This window comes from Pongo pygmaeus, chromosome 1, assembly GCF_028885625.2.
Source record: "Pongo pygmaeus isolate AG05252 chromosome 1, NHGRI_mPonPyg2-v2.0_pri, whole genome shotgun sequence".
Taxonomy (NCBI): Eukaryota; Metazoa; Chordata; class Mammalia; order Primates; family Hominidae; genus Pongo; species Pongo pygmaeus.
This window is the reverse complement of record NC_072373.2, coordinates 112,608,753-112,625,391: the sequence shown is the minus strand read 5'-3', so window position 1 is coordinate 112,625,391 and position 16,639 is coordinate 112,608,753. Positions and strand designations below refer to the sequence as shown.

Here is a 16,639-nt window from a genome sequence, read left to right as displayed (position 1 = left end):
AAAAAAAAAAAGTTAAAAGCCATTTGGTGAATGTAACCAGGCACTGATTTTTTTCCCTTCTCAAGACTCTTCTGACTTTACTTCCCATGGAACATTAATCATCTGTCCTGCCTCCCTGATCCATCATTGGAAAAATGAGGTGGAGAAACGGGTGAACAGCAACAAACTAAGAGTCTATCTCTACCATGGGCCAAACCGGGATTCACGTGCCAGAGTGTAAGTGCAGGAATATGCAGTTGTGGGGGCGTTCAGCACCTCTGCTCAAGGGCCCATGGGCCTTTGCTCCCGTCCCTGAGATTTCACTTAATCAGGATGCGTATTTGTGAAGGCCAAAGACAGATCTTCAGTCTCGTCACCATACAGCCTTTGCCTTGTATCCTGAGGTCTACTGGTGATCTTTTGCTGTGTCCTTGTCATTGTCCTCAACGAAAGCTGCCCTGTGAGGAGGCCTGAGATGCCTGAGCTGCCAGTCAGGTGGCAGCAGCATTCCCCTAGTCAAGGAGATGTGTCGCAAGGCCCTCATGGCTGCTGGAGTTCTGATTCCAGGTGTACATAGTGTGAATGGAACCAGCCCAGTTCTACAGAGCATCTTGATAGAATGCTAATGATTAGTTGCTATAGATTGATTATATTTTTATGACTTTTTTATATATGAACCATCTAAGATGCCTTAGACTCAATAATTTAGGATGATTAGAGCTAAGTATAAATTCTTGAAGAGGGATGCTTAGGAAGGAGGAAAGAAAATGCCTCCCCACATGGCAATCTTAGTCCTAGTCTTTGTCTTTTAGTTTTAAAGGAATTGTTTTCTGTTCTTAATTGCGAAGTGAAGGTCTAGGTTGAATACTGGCTGCTGTAGTCAAGGATGAACAGAGTTATTTCTGCTTCTAAGTAATTTCTCTCCCCAGCCTCTAATTTGGATATTTTATCTCCTAAAGAACAGGGCAGCAGTCTTTCAGGAGTAAGTTGTTAGATTGGTGCCCCTCTGTCTTATGACAGGCCAGTTCTCATGACTGAGAGTCGCTTCTGCAGGCAAAAGGCATCAGGGCGGCAGTGGCAGGCCTGCAGGCCTTCCCTGGCGTAGATTACTGTGAGTTGTCTGCCTTTGTTCTAAAGTTTTATTTAGAAATAAATTGAATCTCACTTCATTTGTACTTTGAGCATAACTTGTTTGGTATTTAGAATGTATTAGTTGACCGATTAGAATCATTCTCAATTATACTTCTTTATATGAAGCTAGGTTAACTTATAGACACTGCTGCCTCTCTGAATTAGGCATATCATTTTTATCAAAAGTATTTATTGAGGTTCTCTTGGGACCAGGCATGGTGGCTCATGCCTGTAATCCAAGCACTTTGGGAAGCCGAGGCAGGCAGACCAGTTGAGCTCAGGAGTTCGAGAAAAAGCCTAGGCAACATGGTGAAACCCATCTCTACCAAAAATACAAAAATTAGCTGGGTGTGGTGGTGTGCACTTGTAGTCCCATTTACTTGGGAGGCTGAGGTGGGAGAATCGCTTGAGCCTGGAAGGTGGAGGTTGCAGTGAGCCAAGATCACACCCCTACACTCCAGTCTGGGTGACCAGGGTAGGTTACTCACCTATTATATCATTTCTGATGCTGAGTATGCTAATTATAAGTGATAATTTTTCCCTTTTAATGTAAACTTGGCTTGATCTATGATTAGCAGAATTTTACTTTATTTCAATAAATACTTTATTTTATTTTATTTTATTATTTTATTTACTTTTGAGACAGGGTAGAGTGAGACCCTACTTTGTCTCAAAAAATAAAGTATTTATTGAAGTTCTCACAATATTAAGCTTCACTGGAAAAAGATTTGTGTTTCTCATTAAGAATCCTTATATCTAACGAGTATAAGCAAGATACACTGAAAGCTTACAGCATGTATTTTTATATCCTAATGTCAAACTAGATCAGTGAATTTTCACAAATCCATTATAGAGTGGTGGGAAGAAAGCACCATTGACACAAGCTGAACAGTGTTTTGAGGGTATCTTTCTCCCCTGGGACTTTGGTGTCATCCATCTCAAATCATTATTAAATGTTAATTCCCAACTCTATCCTACTTTCTGTTCTGGCCAGATCATATCAAGCATTATATTATCCCAGCCAGAAAATTTTCTTTCTGACTCACTGGATGGTAAGAGGGAGGCTGTGGTAGCTATAGTGAACAGACGGTAAATGATCAGAGGTAAGAGATAAGGAAACCAAGTGGGTAAAATTTACCTCCAAAAGTGTGTGTGTGTGTGTGTGTGTGTGTGTGTTAAGGACACAAGTTAATGAGTTCTGCTGTTTGTCCTTCCATTTGTGTAGGCATTTTTATTGGAAGATCAACTCTGCCTCTCTCATTGTCCCTCTATAGTGGGACCATTTATTGATTTCTTTGTTATGTCTACGCAGCCTCTCTACATATGACATTGTGATCACTACCTATAGCCTCGTGGCCAAGGAGATTCCCACAAGCAAGCAAAAGGCAGAGATCCCAGGTGCAAACCTCAATGTGGAGGTGAGGCTGGGGGCAGCCAGGGAAGTGGAGTTGGAGCTACAGATGGTTTAATGGGAGTCTTTCTCAGCCTCCACGGTAGCAAGAGGACCTCCCTGGAGGTCAGGAATGCTGTAAATGATCCGCATGTGGAAAGGAATTGTTCTTTCCTCTATCCCGTCACCCTTATTCCAGACAACCACCTCAGTGATAAAGATCAACCTATGCCACAGGATTCAGCTGCCTTTTAGAACGAAAGATGACTACATTGTATTTGTGGGGGTAATAAATAATCACCTGAATATATAAAAGCCTTACTTGTTGCTATTTTTATTTTAGAGTATTTGGGGTATATACTCATGATATTTTTAATATTTATTGTGCAGACTAGTATTTTACTACTAGTATTTTGATTTTAAGCCATCATTCCCTGCCTCCCTTTACTTCCCAGAAAAAAAGGGTTGCAAATAATAAGGCCAGAGGCTAAGTGACAATTGTGAAGACCTGATGGTCTTCTAGGGGGTCCAGGGCAGCCTCAGTTATGTGATGTAGAGGCCTTATCATGTAATTATACTCTGAAAATACAGTATCATCCCAAGAACTCATTTTTCCATACGTTATCCTTTTAGCCCAACAGGATATTCACAGGTTTCTGTATTTGGGGAGATCTCTAGAACATTTCTCCAGCTTATAACCAACTCTGACTTACAGATGATGAACTTTTCAGATTCCTCACTGGTTTTCCATTGCTTTTGGGATAAACCCTAAATTTCTTTTCATGATGTATTAGGCTTTATTTATTTATTTATTTGAGGCAGAGTCTCACTCTGTCGCCCAGGATGGAGTGCATGGTGCGATCTTGGCTCACTGCAACCTCTGCCTCCCAGGTTCAAGCGATTCTCCTGCCTCAGCTTCCCAAGTAGCTGGGATAACAGGTGCCCGCCACTATGCTTGGCTAATTTTTTGTATTTTTAGTAGAGATGGGGTTTCGCCATGTTGGCCAGGCTGGTCTCGAATTCCTGACCTCAAGTGATCCACCCACCTTGGCCTCCCAAAGTGCTGGGATTATAAGCATGAGCCACCATGCCCGGCCATATTAGGCTGTTTATGATCTTGCCCTACCTGTATGTCGCTCATCTCTCTGACACCCTGCCCCTCCCTGGGGCACCTCGTGCTCAGTCATAACAAGGGATCTGTAGTTCCCGCCATGCTCTGTCACAGTGTTGTGTCTGTTCTCCCTCCGAATGAAACGCTTTGCCTCCACTCCTTCTCCCAGGTTGATTTTTTAAAACCTGCTCCAAGAATCTTTTCTGGACCACTCCCTTCCCACCTTCCCCCCGTTTGGTTGAATGCCTCTGCCAGCACCTTGTGCTTACGTAAGTTGTAGCACTGTTTTTCTTCAGCAGACGTTGAGAATCCGCTATGGGCCAGGTGCTGTTTCATCAAGAGCAGCCAGATTCCCACTTCAGGTATTGAACTAGCCAGTGGGACTTACTATATCTATATTGTATTGTAATTATCTTTACACTTGTTTTTCTCCCCTGCTAGATTTTGAGCTTTTGCAGGTAGGAACTGTTTTTTATATCTGGTTTAGCATCACATCTAAAAGTAGACTTTGGAAAATTGTTAGTAAATTTAGTAAAATTTAGTAAATGTTTTATTGAGTGAGTGAATTTGCAGGTTTGATGCCTGGTGTAGTCATGGTCTACAGCCATTGCTTAAGTGTGTATTTAAAGAATAAAAGAAAACTCGGCTGGGCGCGGTGGCTCATGCGTGTAATCCCAGCACTTTGGGAGGCCGAGGCGGGAGGATCACGAGGTCAGGAGATCGAGACCATCCTGGCTAACACGATGAAACCCCATCTCTACTAAAAATACAAAAAATTAGCCAGGCGTGGTGGCGGGCGCCTGTGGTCCCGGCTGCTCGGGAGGCTGAGGCAGGAGAATGGTGTGAAGCCGGGAGGCGGAGCTTGCAGTGAGCCGAGATCGCTCACTGCAACAGAGCGAGACTGGGCAACAGAGCGAGACTCCATCTCAAAAAGAAAAAAAAGAAAAACTCAAATTTGAAAACATTTTACTCTTAGACATCTTATGTTCAAAGACTGAGACTCTCAAATAACTTATTTATTTGAACCAGTTGAGATGTTTTACTCTTGGGTTTCTTAATTCTTATTTCAGTGTACCTGAGCTAAGCAAATTTAAAGGTAAATGTGGGTCCTCCATGCTTGCCTGCTATTTCTCCTTGTGTCCTTAAGGACAGGTACATTTTCCCATAGTGTGGCTGGATTCCACTTGTGATTCTTCCAGGGCACCTCAACACCTTTGCTTCGAATAGCCTGGGCTCGAATCATACTGGATGAAGCTCACAATGTTAAGAATCCCCGAGTGCAGACGTCCATAGCTGTGTGTAAGCTACAAGCCTGTGCCCGTTGGGCTGTCACTGGAACCCCCATTCAAAACAACTTATTGGATATGTATTCACTGCTGAAGTGAGTAACTTCTTGTGACTGTGTAAATATGAACCCTGTCTGTATCCCTTCATCATTATTTCATGTCTCATAATAAAGCCTTAGTATGAGCCAGATTATCTTGTTTAGGAGATGGCAAGCCTGTCAACCTTTAAAGGACAAAAGAATAAATATTTATGAGAAAATAGCTGTTGATTTGTTGATATAGGACTTTGATTACATTCAGCCCTTATATATATGCAAAAATATAGGACAGCTTGAATTAAATTATTCTTAAATCCAGTGAATGTTTTCAGCTACTTCTGCTTTGAAACATATGGTCTAGGGCTAGCACTACAATTTATTTGAAGCAAACAAAAAAGAATGCTGATTTTAAAATATTTCCATTTGGCTGAGTGCAGTGGGTCATACCTGTAATCTCCACACTTTGGAAGGCTGATGTGGGAGGATTGCTTGAAGCCAGGAGTTCAAGATTAGCCAGGGGAGTAAAATGAGACCCCACCTCTAGAAAAAATTTAAAAATTAGCCAGGCACAGGGGTGTGCACCTGTGGTCCCAGCTGCTCGAGAGGCTGAGGCAGGAGGATCGCTTGAGCCCAGGAGTTCAAGGCTGTAGTGAGCTATGATTATGCCACTGCACTCCAGCCTGGGTGACAGAGCGAGACCTCAGTCTCTAAAGAAAAAAATAAAAAATAAAATACTTATTTTTATTCGAGTCAGCCATAAGAGGATGTGAAATTTCTTTCTTAGCTCCTGAAGCTTTAGGAACAAATTCTAGCTGTTGGTTATATGTCTTGTGACAGCATAGGCATTGTTAATAGGAAAACTCACATTTTTATAATGTGGTTTTGTTATTGACTTACATCCTTTTGATCTGTCCAGCAAAGGTTTGCTATGAAATTCACTTTTAAAAGTGATTGGATGACAGGTGTAACAGAAAATCTGATTTGTTTTTCATCGTATATCTTACTTTGAACCTTTATTCCATTCTGCCTGACTTTTCCTTCCCTACTTTGTGCCCTTCTTCCTCAACAAAAAAGGTTTCTCCGTTGCTCTCCATTTGATGAGTTCAGTCTGTGGAGGAGTCAGGTTGACAATGGCTCAAAGAAAGGAGGAGAACGGTTAAGTATTTTAACCAAGAGCCTTTTGCTGAGGAGAACAAAAGACCAGCTGGACTCTACTGGCAGACCTTTGGTAATCAAGTTTGTACCTGTCCCTGGGGGAGGCCCGGGAAGGAACACGACTGTGTCCTTGTCTTGGGTTGAACAGCCATCTGCTTTGCTTCAGGAGGCCCCAAGGTTGCAGTTCCATGCCTAGTGTCATAGCAATCCAGTTGTACTGTATGTTGAAGCAGTCCTGTGTTGAAGAAAGGGTGGAAGCTGCATTCCAGGGGTTGACTAGGTCTGCAGTGTCAGTGTGGGGAATTTGTTCTGTAATAGGCAGTTAATTTGTATAGCTTCATGCCAGCTTTTCTTTTTATTCTTCCAGGTGATACTGCCCCAGCGTAAATTTCAGTTGCACCATTTAAAGCTTTCTGAAGATGAAGAGACTGTTTACAATGTGTTTTTTGCAAGATCAAGGTGTGTGTATTAAGCACCTTCTCACACACATTGTTTTATTCCTGTCTTTTCTTGGGAGTGAGTTGAAGGTCAAATTTCCACAAACTTTATGGCATTATTGATTAGTTGGATGTCTGTATTCCCTTTTTTTTACCCCGTTTTTCTCCTTCTCCCCTCCCCAGCTTACCTCTGTCTCATACACACATGGAAGGCAAAATTTTGAACCTACTCTTCATTGGCTTCCTTGCATAGAAGTCATAGGGTGTGGTCACCATATACTGGATCTGTCTGGTTCTCATGGGGCTGTACTGAATAATGATATCTCTTTGACGTTTGACCTGTCATCCAGCATCTCACTGGAACTTTAAAAAGACGACTTTGTAATCCTTTGTGTCATCTGTTCTTTGCACTGTCTCTTGAACTCTTATCTTTCCCTGAATTCCAGATTTACTGTCTCCTATTTGGTACCTCTCATTTACATTTCTAATGTAAATATGTTTTTTCTTCTGTTACACCTTATATTTATTAGCTTATTTTAAAAAAAGATTTTTTTTTTTAAATAACTATTTCATTTGCATTACCTTTGGCCATTGCTTCTTATGAGCTTGGCATCATTTAAAAAGTCCACTTCTATAATTTGTCAAGATCCCACTGCAGGCACAGTTAAGCAGGTCTTAGTGACCATTATACATGCATTTTTTTTTCTTTTTAATCTGAGGCAGGTCAGCTCTGCAATCCTATCTAAAAAGACATGAAAGTAGAGGCAACCAATCTGGAAGAAGCCCTAATAATCCATTCAGTAGAGGTAAGCTGTAGGACTCTCATAAATACATATGACTGATGAAAATGGGGATTTGGATTCAGTAAAACACAGAAACGTGAGGTTATGAATCCTTGGTATCAGAGATTTGACCTTAACTAAGACCCTCAAACCAGAGTAAAATCTACTGATCTGCGAACACGAGATCTGGTGTTTATTTAACTTCTTTTTAATTGTTTCCTAAATCTGCTTTATTAAAATGCAGGTAGTTCTATAAGGAAAAACCGATATTTCACTTGGCCTAATTGGCATAGAAGTGAGTTATAACTATATCATTGAGTCTGAGATCAAACATGGTTAAAGTAGCCCCATGTAGTTCCCAGCTCTCTCCATATTTCTCTTTTAAATCCTGTACCATCCTGTGGCTTGTCTTCCCTCTTGGAAGTGGCACTGGAGTTTGGGTCCGAGGAGCCTAGACACTCGGAGGCAGCCGACTCACCGAGATCCAGCACCGTCCATATACTGTCCCAGTTGCTGAGACTCCGCCAGTGTTGCTGTCATCTTTCTTTACTAAAGTCGGTAAGAAAAGCCCTCAGCCTGCTGTCATATAGTGCTCCAGAGGGGCCACCCGAGAAGTCAATTTCACTCTCCTCCAACTGAGATCCAGTCTGCTTGATCAAAGGAAATGCTGTTTTGGTTTTTCTATTTTTGTTTTTTGGTGGGTTGGAGAAAAGGGGGCTTGTTTATTTTGCTTTATTTCATATTAATCTTGATAATTCCTATGGCATCAAGAATAGTGTATTTCTGTTGTTTATTTTGTTTTAGATTAACTGTTTAAGAAAAGAAAATGATATTTTGTTTAAAAAGAAGCCATTTTTGAATGCTCTGGTACTTCAGAATGTCATAAAGCTAATTTAGTTATTGGGGTTTTCTGCTTTCAGGCAGTATTGGGGTTTTGGTTTCCAGTTATAAAAACTCAGATAGTTATATAGACTGGAAAGTTGCCACTACATTGGATAGAGGCACATCCAAAATTAAGAGGAGTATTTTATTAATTTCAGGAGCTGTAATAATGTATTCTGATTGTCAATATCTCAATTATATTCTAGCTTGGAAAAATAGAATGATTATGTCATCTGCCTGGCAAGTCTTTAAAAAGTTCCGTCATTTGGTTTATCTTTAATCTGCTGAAAAAACTTGCAAGATCACACTTTAATCAAGGTGTCTTGAGGAGTTACTGATGACAAATTACAAGACATTTTGCTCTGTGAAGTGTTAAACAATCAGAACATCATCAACAAGTAACAAGGTTTGCTGCCTTGACTCCCAGCTGCTCCTGTCCTTTTTTATCTGTTCAGGCCCTGGATCCAATGGAACTGAAGGGTGAAGGTCTTGTCCTTTCCCTGGAAGAACAGCTCAGTGCTTTGACCTTGTCAGAACTCCGTGACTCAGAGCCATCTTCTACTGTTTCCCTTAACGGCACCTTCTTCAAGATGGAGCTTTTTGAAGACACGCGAGAGAGCACCAAGGTACTTTTTGTCTCCTCTGTAGTAGTAGAGAGACTTTGATTCCTCACACATTTTCCAGTGTGACAGCACCTCATTTGTCCAAGTGGGAACAGCCAATTGCCAGCAGAGCTAGAGCCATTAAATTCTAGCTGATCAGATTCTCCCTCCAGTCTTAAAGCTTCATTTATTTCACAGATAACACTAAAGCCTTACTACATAGGGGGCTTTCAGAGAGTAATCTGGGACAACCCCAGCACTGCACTGAAGTGGGTTTTCTGTCATGGGTCACTGGGGAGCTTGCCAGGTTTGTGCTAGGGACGGGGCCCATGCAAGTGAGCAATTTGTTTAGAGAAAGCTTAAAAGGAAAACAAAGGCTTGACTCTAGAGACTGTGTCATACATGCGAGCGCCAATTGCTCTGACTTTGAAAGGCTTCCACATGTGAGTAGTGTTTCCTACATAGCCTTCTGTCTTCATTAGTCATTCTGCTCTGTTTTTGTCAGAGCTTTTTAAGGCAGAAACATTCTGCTGGAGGAAGGCTGAGATATGCCGTAACCTGAGTCCTGCCTGTCTGCTGGCTCGGAATGTGCTTCATCATCCTGCCTGTCATGATAGTGGGGCTTGTTTCTCTCTTAGCATCTCAAGCTGCCATTCTTGGGCTCAACCTCTCTTCAAAGGCTTTTTTTTAAAAAGTGTATTAATAACTAGAAAGGAGGTCACTTCCAGGGGAAAGGCATTATTTTTTAAAAGGAATGCTGCCTTTTAATTAAAATTTTAAAACATTTACCTAGGTCTTTACCACTGATAGCTGAGAGAAACATAAGAAGAGCATCCCATGTGGCCAGAACATACATGCTAGTGCCTTCAGAGTGAGCTATTGGACTAAAACTTAAATTCCTAATCATTTGTGTTCCTTGTTTAATTAAATGCAGGTAATATTTATTCACAAGTTTTCTTAACGTATGTCCATTAATAGTTCAAACCACGTACGGTTGTTTCAAGTAGGGAAGGAGGCTTCTTACTGGAATTTGACCCCAGCTTGTGGGCCATAAATCCAGGCCTCCCGCTGCAGTTTTCTCAAAACACCATGGCCAGCTTTCTCATGTGGGAGTCACAGCGCCTTCCACAATCTCAAGTTGCCAAGACACCAGGCACATCAGTGTCTCTGTTCTATTGTTAACTAAATAACAGATGTACCTGCTTTTCTGTCTGCTAATTTGAATGGTACAGTTCTGTGACTCACTTCCTGCCTAGGCACCAGAATGTTTGTTAAGATTGGAAAGCAGCCCCATGTGGTGACCACTGTAATGACATCCTAGAATGTGGGAGCTCAGGGCACCTCAGAATTTATCTGGCCTAAGTCCTTCTTTTTACTGATGAGGAATCTGAGTCCCAAAGTGGTCCAGCCATATGAGGACAGAAGAAGAACTTCTGTATATTTGTCTCCTGATTGACTTACAGCCCAGTTTTCTTCCTCCAGCATTCTGGGGGTGAACTCTGGGGCCCTTAGAGGCTCTTGAAAGGTTTTTCACATGAGCAGCTGGGAAGAATGAGCCCAGCTGCACTCCAAAGTCATGTCCCACGTGTTCTTACTTACAGCTCCCCTGTGGACTCAAGTGCACCCTAAGGGTTCTTGGGGAATACCCAGGGAGCCTGTTCGGAAGCTTTAACAATTGTTCCTCCATCTGGACAGGTCCTTATCAACAACATTTGGAGCAGGCCATAAAGTGGGTAAAGCTCTTTCACTTTCTTCTTCAGCAAACATTAGGAGAGTACCTTCTCTGTTTTGGCCATGGGTGTACTCACAGCCCCTCACACATGGCCGAAACAGAGAAGTTACTTTCCTAATATTTGCCTCCTTGGAGTGTCTCAAGTCCTGGAAGCAAGAGATAATAAGCAATTAATATATAGTATGACAAGGACCGTGATAATAGAAACAAAAGGTGCTATGATAGTACCTGGGCAGTAGGCACCTAACCCGTACTTTGGGGGTTGGGAGGACCTCCAAGAAGAAGTGACATTAAGCTGACACAAAAGGGTGTTCTAGGCAGAGGGAACAGAATGGACAAGATAGCCAAAGTGTGATTTATGGGAAGAATTTTGGTGTGATTGCTGTGTCGTTTGAGGAGGGCATAGTGAGAAACGAACCCAGAGAAGCAGAGGCTGGAGCAGCAAGGATCCGGCAAGCTGCCTTGAGGAGCTTGGCCTTTATTCTCAGTGGGAAGCTATGGAAGGGCTTTAGCCAGAGGGGTGAAGTGACAAACTCACATTTTAGAAAGAGCTTTCTGGCTGCAGAGAGGAGGTTAGAATAGAGACAGGTGAGGCCAGAGCACAGACGCCATCTAGGAGACTGCTTTGCACGGCAGGTGAGAGGAGATGGAGAAAAGTGAATTGCTTAAACTTACAATGTTGATGTAACCTTTTCCCAGATTTCATCTCTGTTGGCAGAATTGGAGGCAATTCAAAGAAATTCAGCATCCCAAAAGAGGTAACTGCATTTTCTCATTATCCAAGTATTGGTCATAATTATATGAGAAAATTTGATATTGCCAAGAGTTATAAATCAAGGACTGTGAGTCATGCTCAGCAGAAAGCACTGAGGTTATAGCACACATTCCCTGTGATTTCTAATTAAAATATTTGTGGTACAAATTGAAAAGGACATCCCTAGAGGATCAGGGTAAGCTAAGCATCTGAAAAAGTGTTTAAAAGTAGAGAAGCACGTAAAGAAAAGCAAGGGAGTGAGGAGGCTCCAGCAGTGCTGATAATGTTCTTCTTAAGCTGAGTACTTGGATACAAGGACTCATTTGTTATACCTGACATATGTGCTATACACCTGCATTTGTATATATTAAATAATATAAAAATTTAGAACTCTAATTAAGACAGCATGGGGGCAGGGAGGAGCCTTTTGTTCTGGCTGGCACAGGAAGAGTTGTCAGTGTCCCTTTTGTGCAGGACCACAGATTTCTGAATGAGCGCTAGGCCCCCAAATAAAAGAAGGTTGGAGTCATCACTTTACTCTAGCTACCACTTTTTTCTGACTTCATTTAGCACTAAATAAATTGTAGAAAGGATCTAGAAATAACTGGAAGCATTATAATCTTCAGACATGACCTAAATGTGTGCCTTCTCCCTTAGGTAGCAGAAGCCCTTTCCTTGTCAACATTTGATAGCTAATCTTAAGAATAATGGGGGCATTAAAGCCCTGCAGATGAGTCTGTTTAATCCATGTTAGGGTATTTTTTATTTTATTCTTCTTTCCAGTGTCATTGTCTCTCAGTGGACCAACATGCTGAAAGTTGTAGCATTGCACCTTAAGAAGCATGGACTGACTTATGCCACCATCGATGGCTCTGTCAACCCCAAGCAGAGAATGGACTTGGTAGAGGCATTTAACCACTCCAGAGGCCCTCAGGTACAAGCTGGTCACATCAGAGCTGCATAATTAACTGTTCCGAGTTATACAAAGAGAATTCTTTTTGTTTGTTTGGTTTTTGTTTTTGTTTTTTTGAGATGGAGTTTTGCTCTTGTTGCCCAGGCTGGACTGCAATAGTGCTATCTCGGCTCACCGCAACCTCCGCCTCCCGGGTTCAAGCGATTCTCCTGCCTCAGCCTCTCAAGTAGCTGGGATTACAGGCTTCTGCCACCAAGCCAGGCTAATTTTTGTATTTTTAGTAGAGACGAGGTTTCACCATGTTGGCCAGGCTGGTCTTGAACTCCTGACCTCAGGTGATCCACCTGCCTTGGCCTCCCAAAGTGCTGGGATTACAGGCGTAAGCCACTGTGCCCAGCCATACAAAGAGAATTCTGATATGGCAACTTAAAAATATTTACAGCCTTGATTCCTCCAAGTGTTTAGAATTTATTAGACATGTATTGGGACATTTTTAAAGAGCACGAATATTCTAAAAAGAATAAAATATGAGGACTAAAAGGAGATTAAGAGCAGAGCTGGTTAGGTTGAGGGGAATCTTTGTAGAGGAGGCAAGCTTTGAAGGATAGGTGGGGTTTTGGTATGAGGAAATATGGAAGGAAATGAAAGAACACAGGCATCTAATTATAGATAATAAGGATTTGGAAAGCATTAGTAGAATGATAGGCAGGGGAATTATTGTAGCAATGGAGGGGTAGGGACTGATGAAATAAACATAATCTGGTTAATTGAAAGTTTATTGACCTGACCATCCCCAGGGTTCTAAATTACAGTATTTATATGTTTTGGCAAGCACTCAGTTAATTTTTTGAGGTTGACTCACACACACACAAAATGTGATGTGAGAATTTTCTCAAAAGTGAGACGTGGGAGATAGCATTATAATGTTAAAAAAAAACATTTATAACAGCAGAAGGAAATTTGATAGGAACACAGTGCTTATCTGTATTGATCGTGGAAAACCTGAGACCGAGATGTGTTACGAGACCAAGTCTGTTTAAAGTTAATGTTGTGTTTCCTTTTGAAGGTAATGCTAATCTCTCTCTTGGCTGGAGGTGTTGGTCTAAACCTGACTGGAGGAAATCACCTCTTTCTTTTGGACATGCACTGGTAATGATTCCGGATTTGTCTTGGGTTGTCACAGCACAGCAAGGAGGCCAGTGGGCTACAGGGGCAGCAAAAACTGACTTCTTATGTTGATCACTGTGCTCGTATTGCGGAGATGCCTTGCTTTGTATGTGTCTATAGATACAGATCTAAGCAGGGTATAGGGCTAGCTGACTCCCCTGAATTCCTGAGCTAGCAAGCCTAATGACTACTCAAAATAGTTCATTCACATTATTGTTAATCTAACATCTGTTTCCATGGAAACAGAGAGCATAGCTTTTCCTCATGGCTAAGAGTTAACCTTGCTCAGTTTTACCACTTCTCCAGAATACTGTATTCCAGACATATTTGTGGGGGTCCAAGGAAATTTCAACCTTTGAAAAGAGGGAGAAGCATTACTCCAAAAAGAAAAGGAATAGGGATTTTCTAATTATGTTAGAAATACACTTAATACCTCACCCTTGGATTCATTGTATGTAGTGTTAATACCAGGAGTACAACCACATCTTTCGTGGCTACAGAATGAATGAGTTAGTGTGTTGCTAACAGAAAATCTCATAATGAGTACCAGTTTCTGGTTTTCCAGTTATGCCAATCAAGGATTGCTGCACCAGGCACTGTTGCTGGGGATTGTCATTGATCCAATTCTCCAGACAGCCCAGATTGGTACAAATAGGTCAACCTGTTATCATCTTCCAGGAGAATGAGTTTAGTTCTTACTTGGGACTCCTCTATACACGTGAGTGAGGAAAGCATACTAGGAATCATGCTTTTTTTTTTTTTTTTTCTGAGATAGAGAAATGTTATCCAAGATTTTAAAGTGGTAAGATGAGAAACTAATTTGGAGTTACAATGGGAATCAATAAAGAAGGAAACAAATTAAGTCTTCTTAATCGAATCACAGAATATTAAAGTTGAAAAAGGTAGCTAGTCAAGATCATTAGCTGGCCCTTCAATTTCCAAGTAGCAATCTGAAGCCTAGAGGACTGAGGTTAAATAACTTGCCCAAGGACATCTAGCTACCTAGAGACCAGACCTGAGTTTTGGTTTCACCTCTGTTACTTAGAGTTGTCAACTGATGATAGTGCTAAGAGCTATTATTAACACTCTGACCCTAGTTTCTCACTAGAAACTAGGCAAGAAGGTATCTGGCACCAGCTTGTCTTAGGCCAGTATAGCCTAGGACAGGGGTTGACAGATTTTTTTTCTTTGAGGCTTCTCAGGCCACATAGTTCTCTGTCACATGATGTGTGTGTTTTGTTTTGCTTTGCTTTTCTTAAATCCCTTTAAAACTGTAACAATAATTTTTAGCTACAAAAACAAGCTGTGGGCTGGATTTGGCCCATGGTCCATAGTTTGCCATTTCTGATCTAGTATGTCAGTTCCTTTGAGCTTTAGCTGTCTTCTAACAGGAATCCATCACTTGAAGATCAAGCTTGTGACCGAATTTACCGAGTAGGGCAGCAGAAAGATGTTGTCATACACAAGTAAGTAATGGTCCCCAGGACCCAGGACCCTTCTCAACTTGTACTTTGTGAAAGTCTTTCTTTCTTAGGTCGTGTTTTCATAGAATTTAAAGTATTTGGTGATGACTTTACTGATGATGCCCCTGAGGCATACCCTCAGGCAAACCACAGTCAGGAAAAAAACGAGCAATTTGGGGTAAGCTTGAAGTTGGTCACTGCAAAAGAAGAGCAAGTTTGTGTATATGGTGAGGGCAGTCCATGAAAGGAACTCCTCTCTTTTATTTTTCTTTTTAACTTTTATTTTGACATAATTTCAGACATACAGAAAAGGTATAAGAATAGTACCAAAAAGTTCCCATATATTGTGTGTGCATGTGGGTAGAAACATTTTTCTGGACCACTTGAGAACAAGCTGTAGACCTGATGCTCCTTTGTCCCTGAGTACTTAAGTGTACATTTCTTAAAATTAAGGGAATTCTCTTACATAACCCCAATAAAATTATCAAAATCAGGTTATTAAAATTAATAAAACACTATTATCTGATCTAGAGATCTTTTCAATCTCACTTGTCCCAGTGATGTCCTTCACGGCAAGAAAGAATCCCAGATCCTGGTAGCATGCAGTTTTCATAAGTTTGTCTCCTTTGATCTGGAACAGTACCCAGTCTTTGTGTTTTATGACATTGACATTTTGATGGGCATGAGCCAGTTATTTTGCAAAATGTCCTGTTTTGGACCCCCTCGTCTTTAAAAACAACAAAACCTGCCTTAATGCTGCCAATCCCCTCTCACAATGGCCCTGTTTTTCGCCTTCCTTTTCATGACCAGGTTTCCTGAAGAATTAGGAATCACTGCCTATCTTTACTTGATTACTTCCCATTCATTCCTCAACCTTTACAAACTGGCTTTTACTCCTGTTGCTGCACTGAAATTGCTCTTGTTAAGGGGCACCAATGACTTCCAGACTTTGCTAAATATAGTGATTATGATAGTCTTCCTATGCTGTCTTCTCTGCTCATTCTGTACATTCTTTCCTTTACAAATTCTATGCACTCCAGTAAGTCCAAAATCTGTTATCTTTAGTTCTAAGGTCTCCTAAACTTCAGACCTGACTATGGCAGTCCCTGCTAAATATCTGAATCCGAGTGTCCACGTACTCATCTGTTATTCCTTCTTTTATTCATTGTTCATTTGAGCATTCAGCCCATAAAACATACCTTTTCAGCACCCACTATGTAGCAAGTATAATTACATGTTTCAGGTACTCAAATGTTACAAATCGAAATTGATTTTCTCTTCCTATTACCTCAAATCTGCTATTCTTCTGTAGTCAGTCTTTCTGAATAGTATCACTCTTTATCTAATTATCTAGCCAGAACTAGACTCCTACCTTTCTCACTTTTCCAGGTACCAAGTCCTTTAGTTACATTTTCTAAATGTTTCTGATAACCATTTCTTCCTTCCCATGCCCACTGCCAGGTCCCCCCTTCCCACTCTGCTGAATCCTGTTCTCTCCATCACCACCGAAGGGCTCTTCCTAGCTAATCCATCTGATTGTGTCATCCACTTCTCATATTCTTCAGTAGCTCTCACCTCCTATAGGATCAAACCAAAATGTCTTAGCATGACATGCACCACCACCCATGATCTGGCCCTGCCAGCCTCTTGAGCTTTTGCCATTGTGGACAACATGTTCAATGTGAACTTCCTCCAATACACCATGCTCTGAAACTCAGCCATGGTTTTGCACGTGTTCCCATTCCCTGGGGTGCTCTTCTCACTGCTCTCTCTGGCAAACCCTTGCCCAACATACAAGTACCATATTAAGAGTTAAC

General features: G+C 41.4%; 1 protein-coding gene across 3 annotated transcripts in view; it reads left to right on the top strand.

Annotated features, from left to right (window-relative positions):
* Window positions 1-16,639, top strand: part of TTF2 (transcription termination factor 2) — a 41,957-nt gene that overhangs the window by 23,410 nt on the left and 1,908 nt on the right. For all 3 annotated transcript variants that reach the window (XR_010123688.1, XM_063651499.1, XM_063651505.1), the window contains exons 11-22: window positions 66-216; window positions 2,423-2,528; window positions 4,811-4,992; window positions 6,010-6,163; window positions 6,458-6,549; window positions 7,251-7,333; window positions 7,734-7,867; window positions 8,647-8,817; window positions 11,225-11,283; window positions 12,063-12,213; window positions 13,259-13,341; window positions 14,751-14,825. Coding sequence is in view for 2 of the 3 variants with exons in the window: in XM_063651499.1 (XP_063507569.1) it covers window positions 66-216; window positions 2,423-2,528; window positions 4,811-4,992; window positions 6,010-6,163; window positions 6,458-6,549; window positions 7,251-7,333; window positions 7,734-7,867; window positions 8,647-8,817; window positions 11,225-11,283; window positions 12,063-12,213; window positions 13,259-13,341; window positions 14,751-14,825 (1,441 nt within the window). In the remaining variant the exon portion in view is untranslated. The remainder of the gene's footprint in view (window positions 1-65; window positions 217-2,422; window positions 2,529-4,810; window positions 4,993-6,009; window positions 6,164-6,457; window positions 6,550-7,250; window positions 7,334-7,733; window positions 7,868-8,646; window positions 8,818-11,224; window positions 11,284-12,062; window positions 12,214-13,258; window positions 13,342-14,750; window positions 14,826-16,639) is intronic.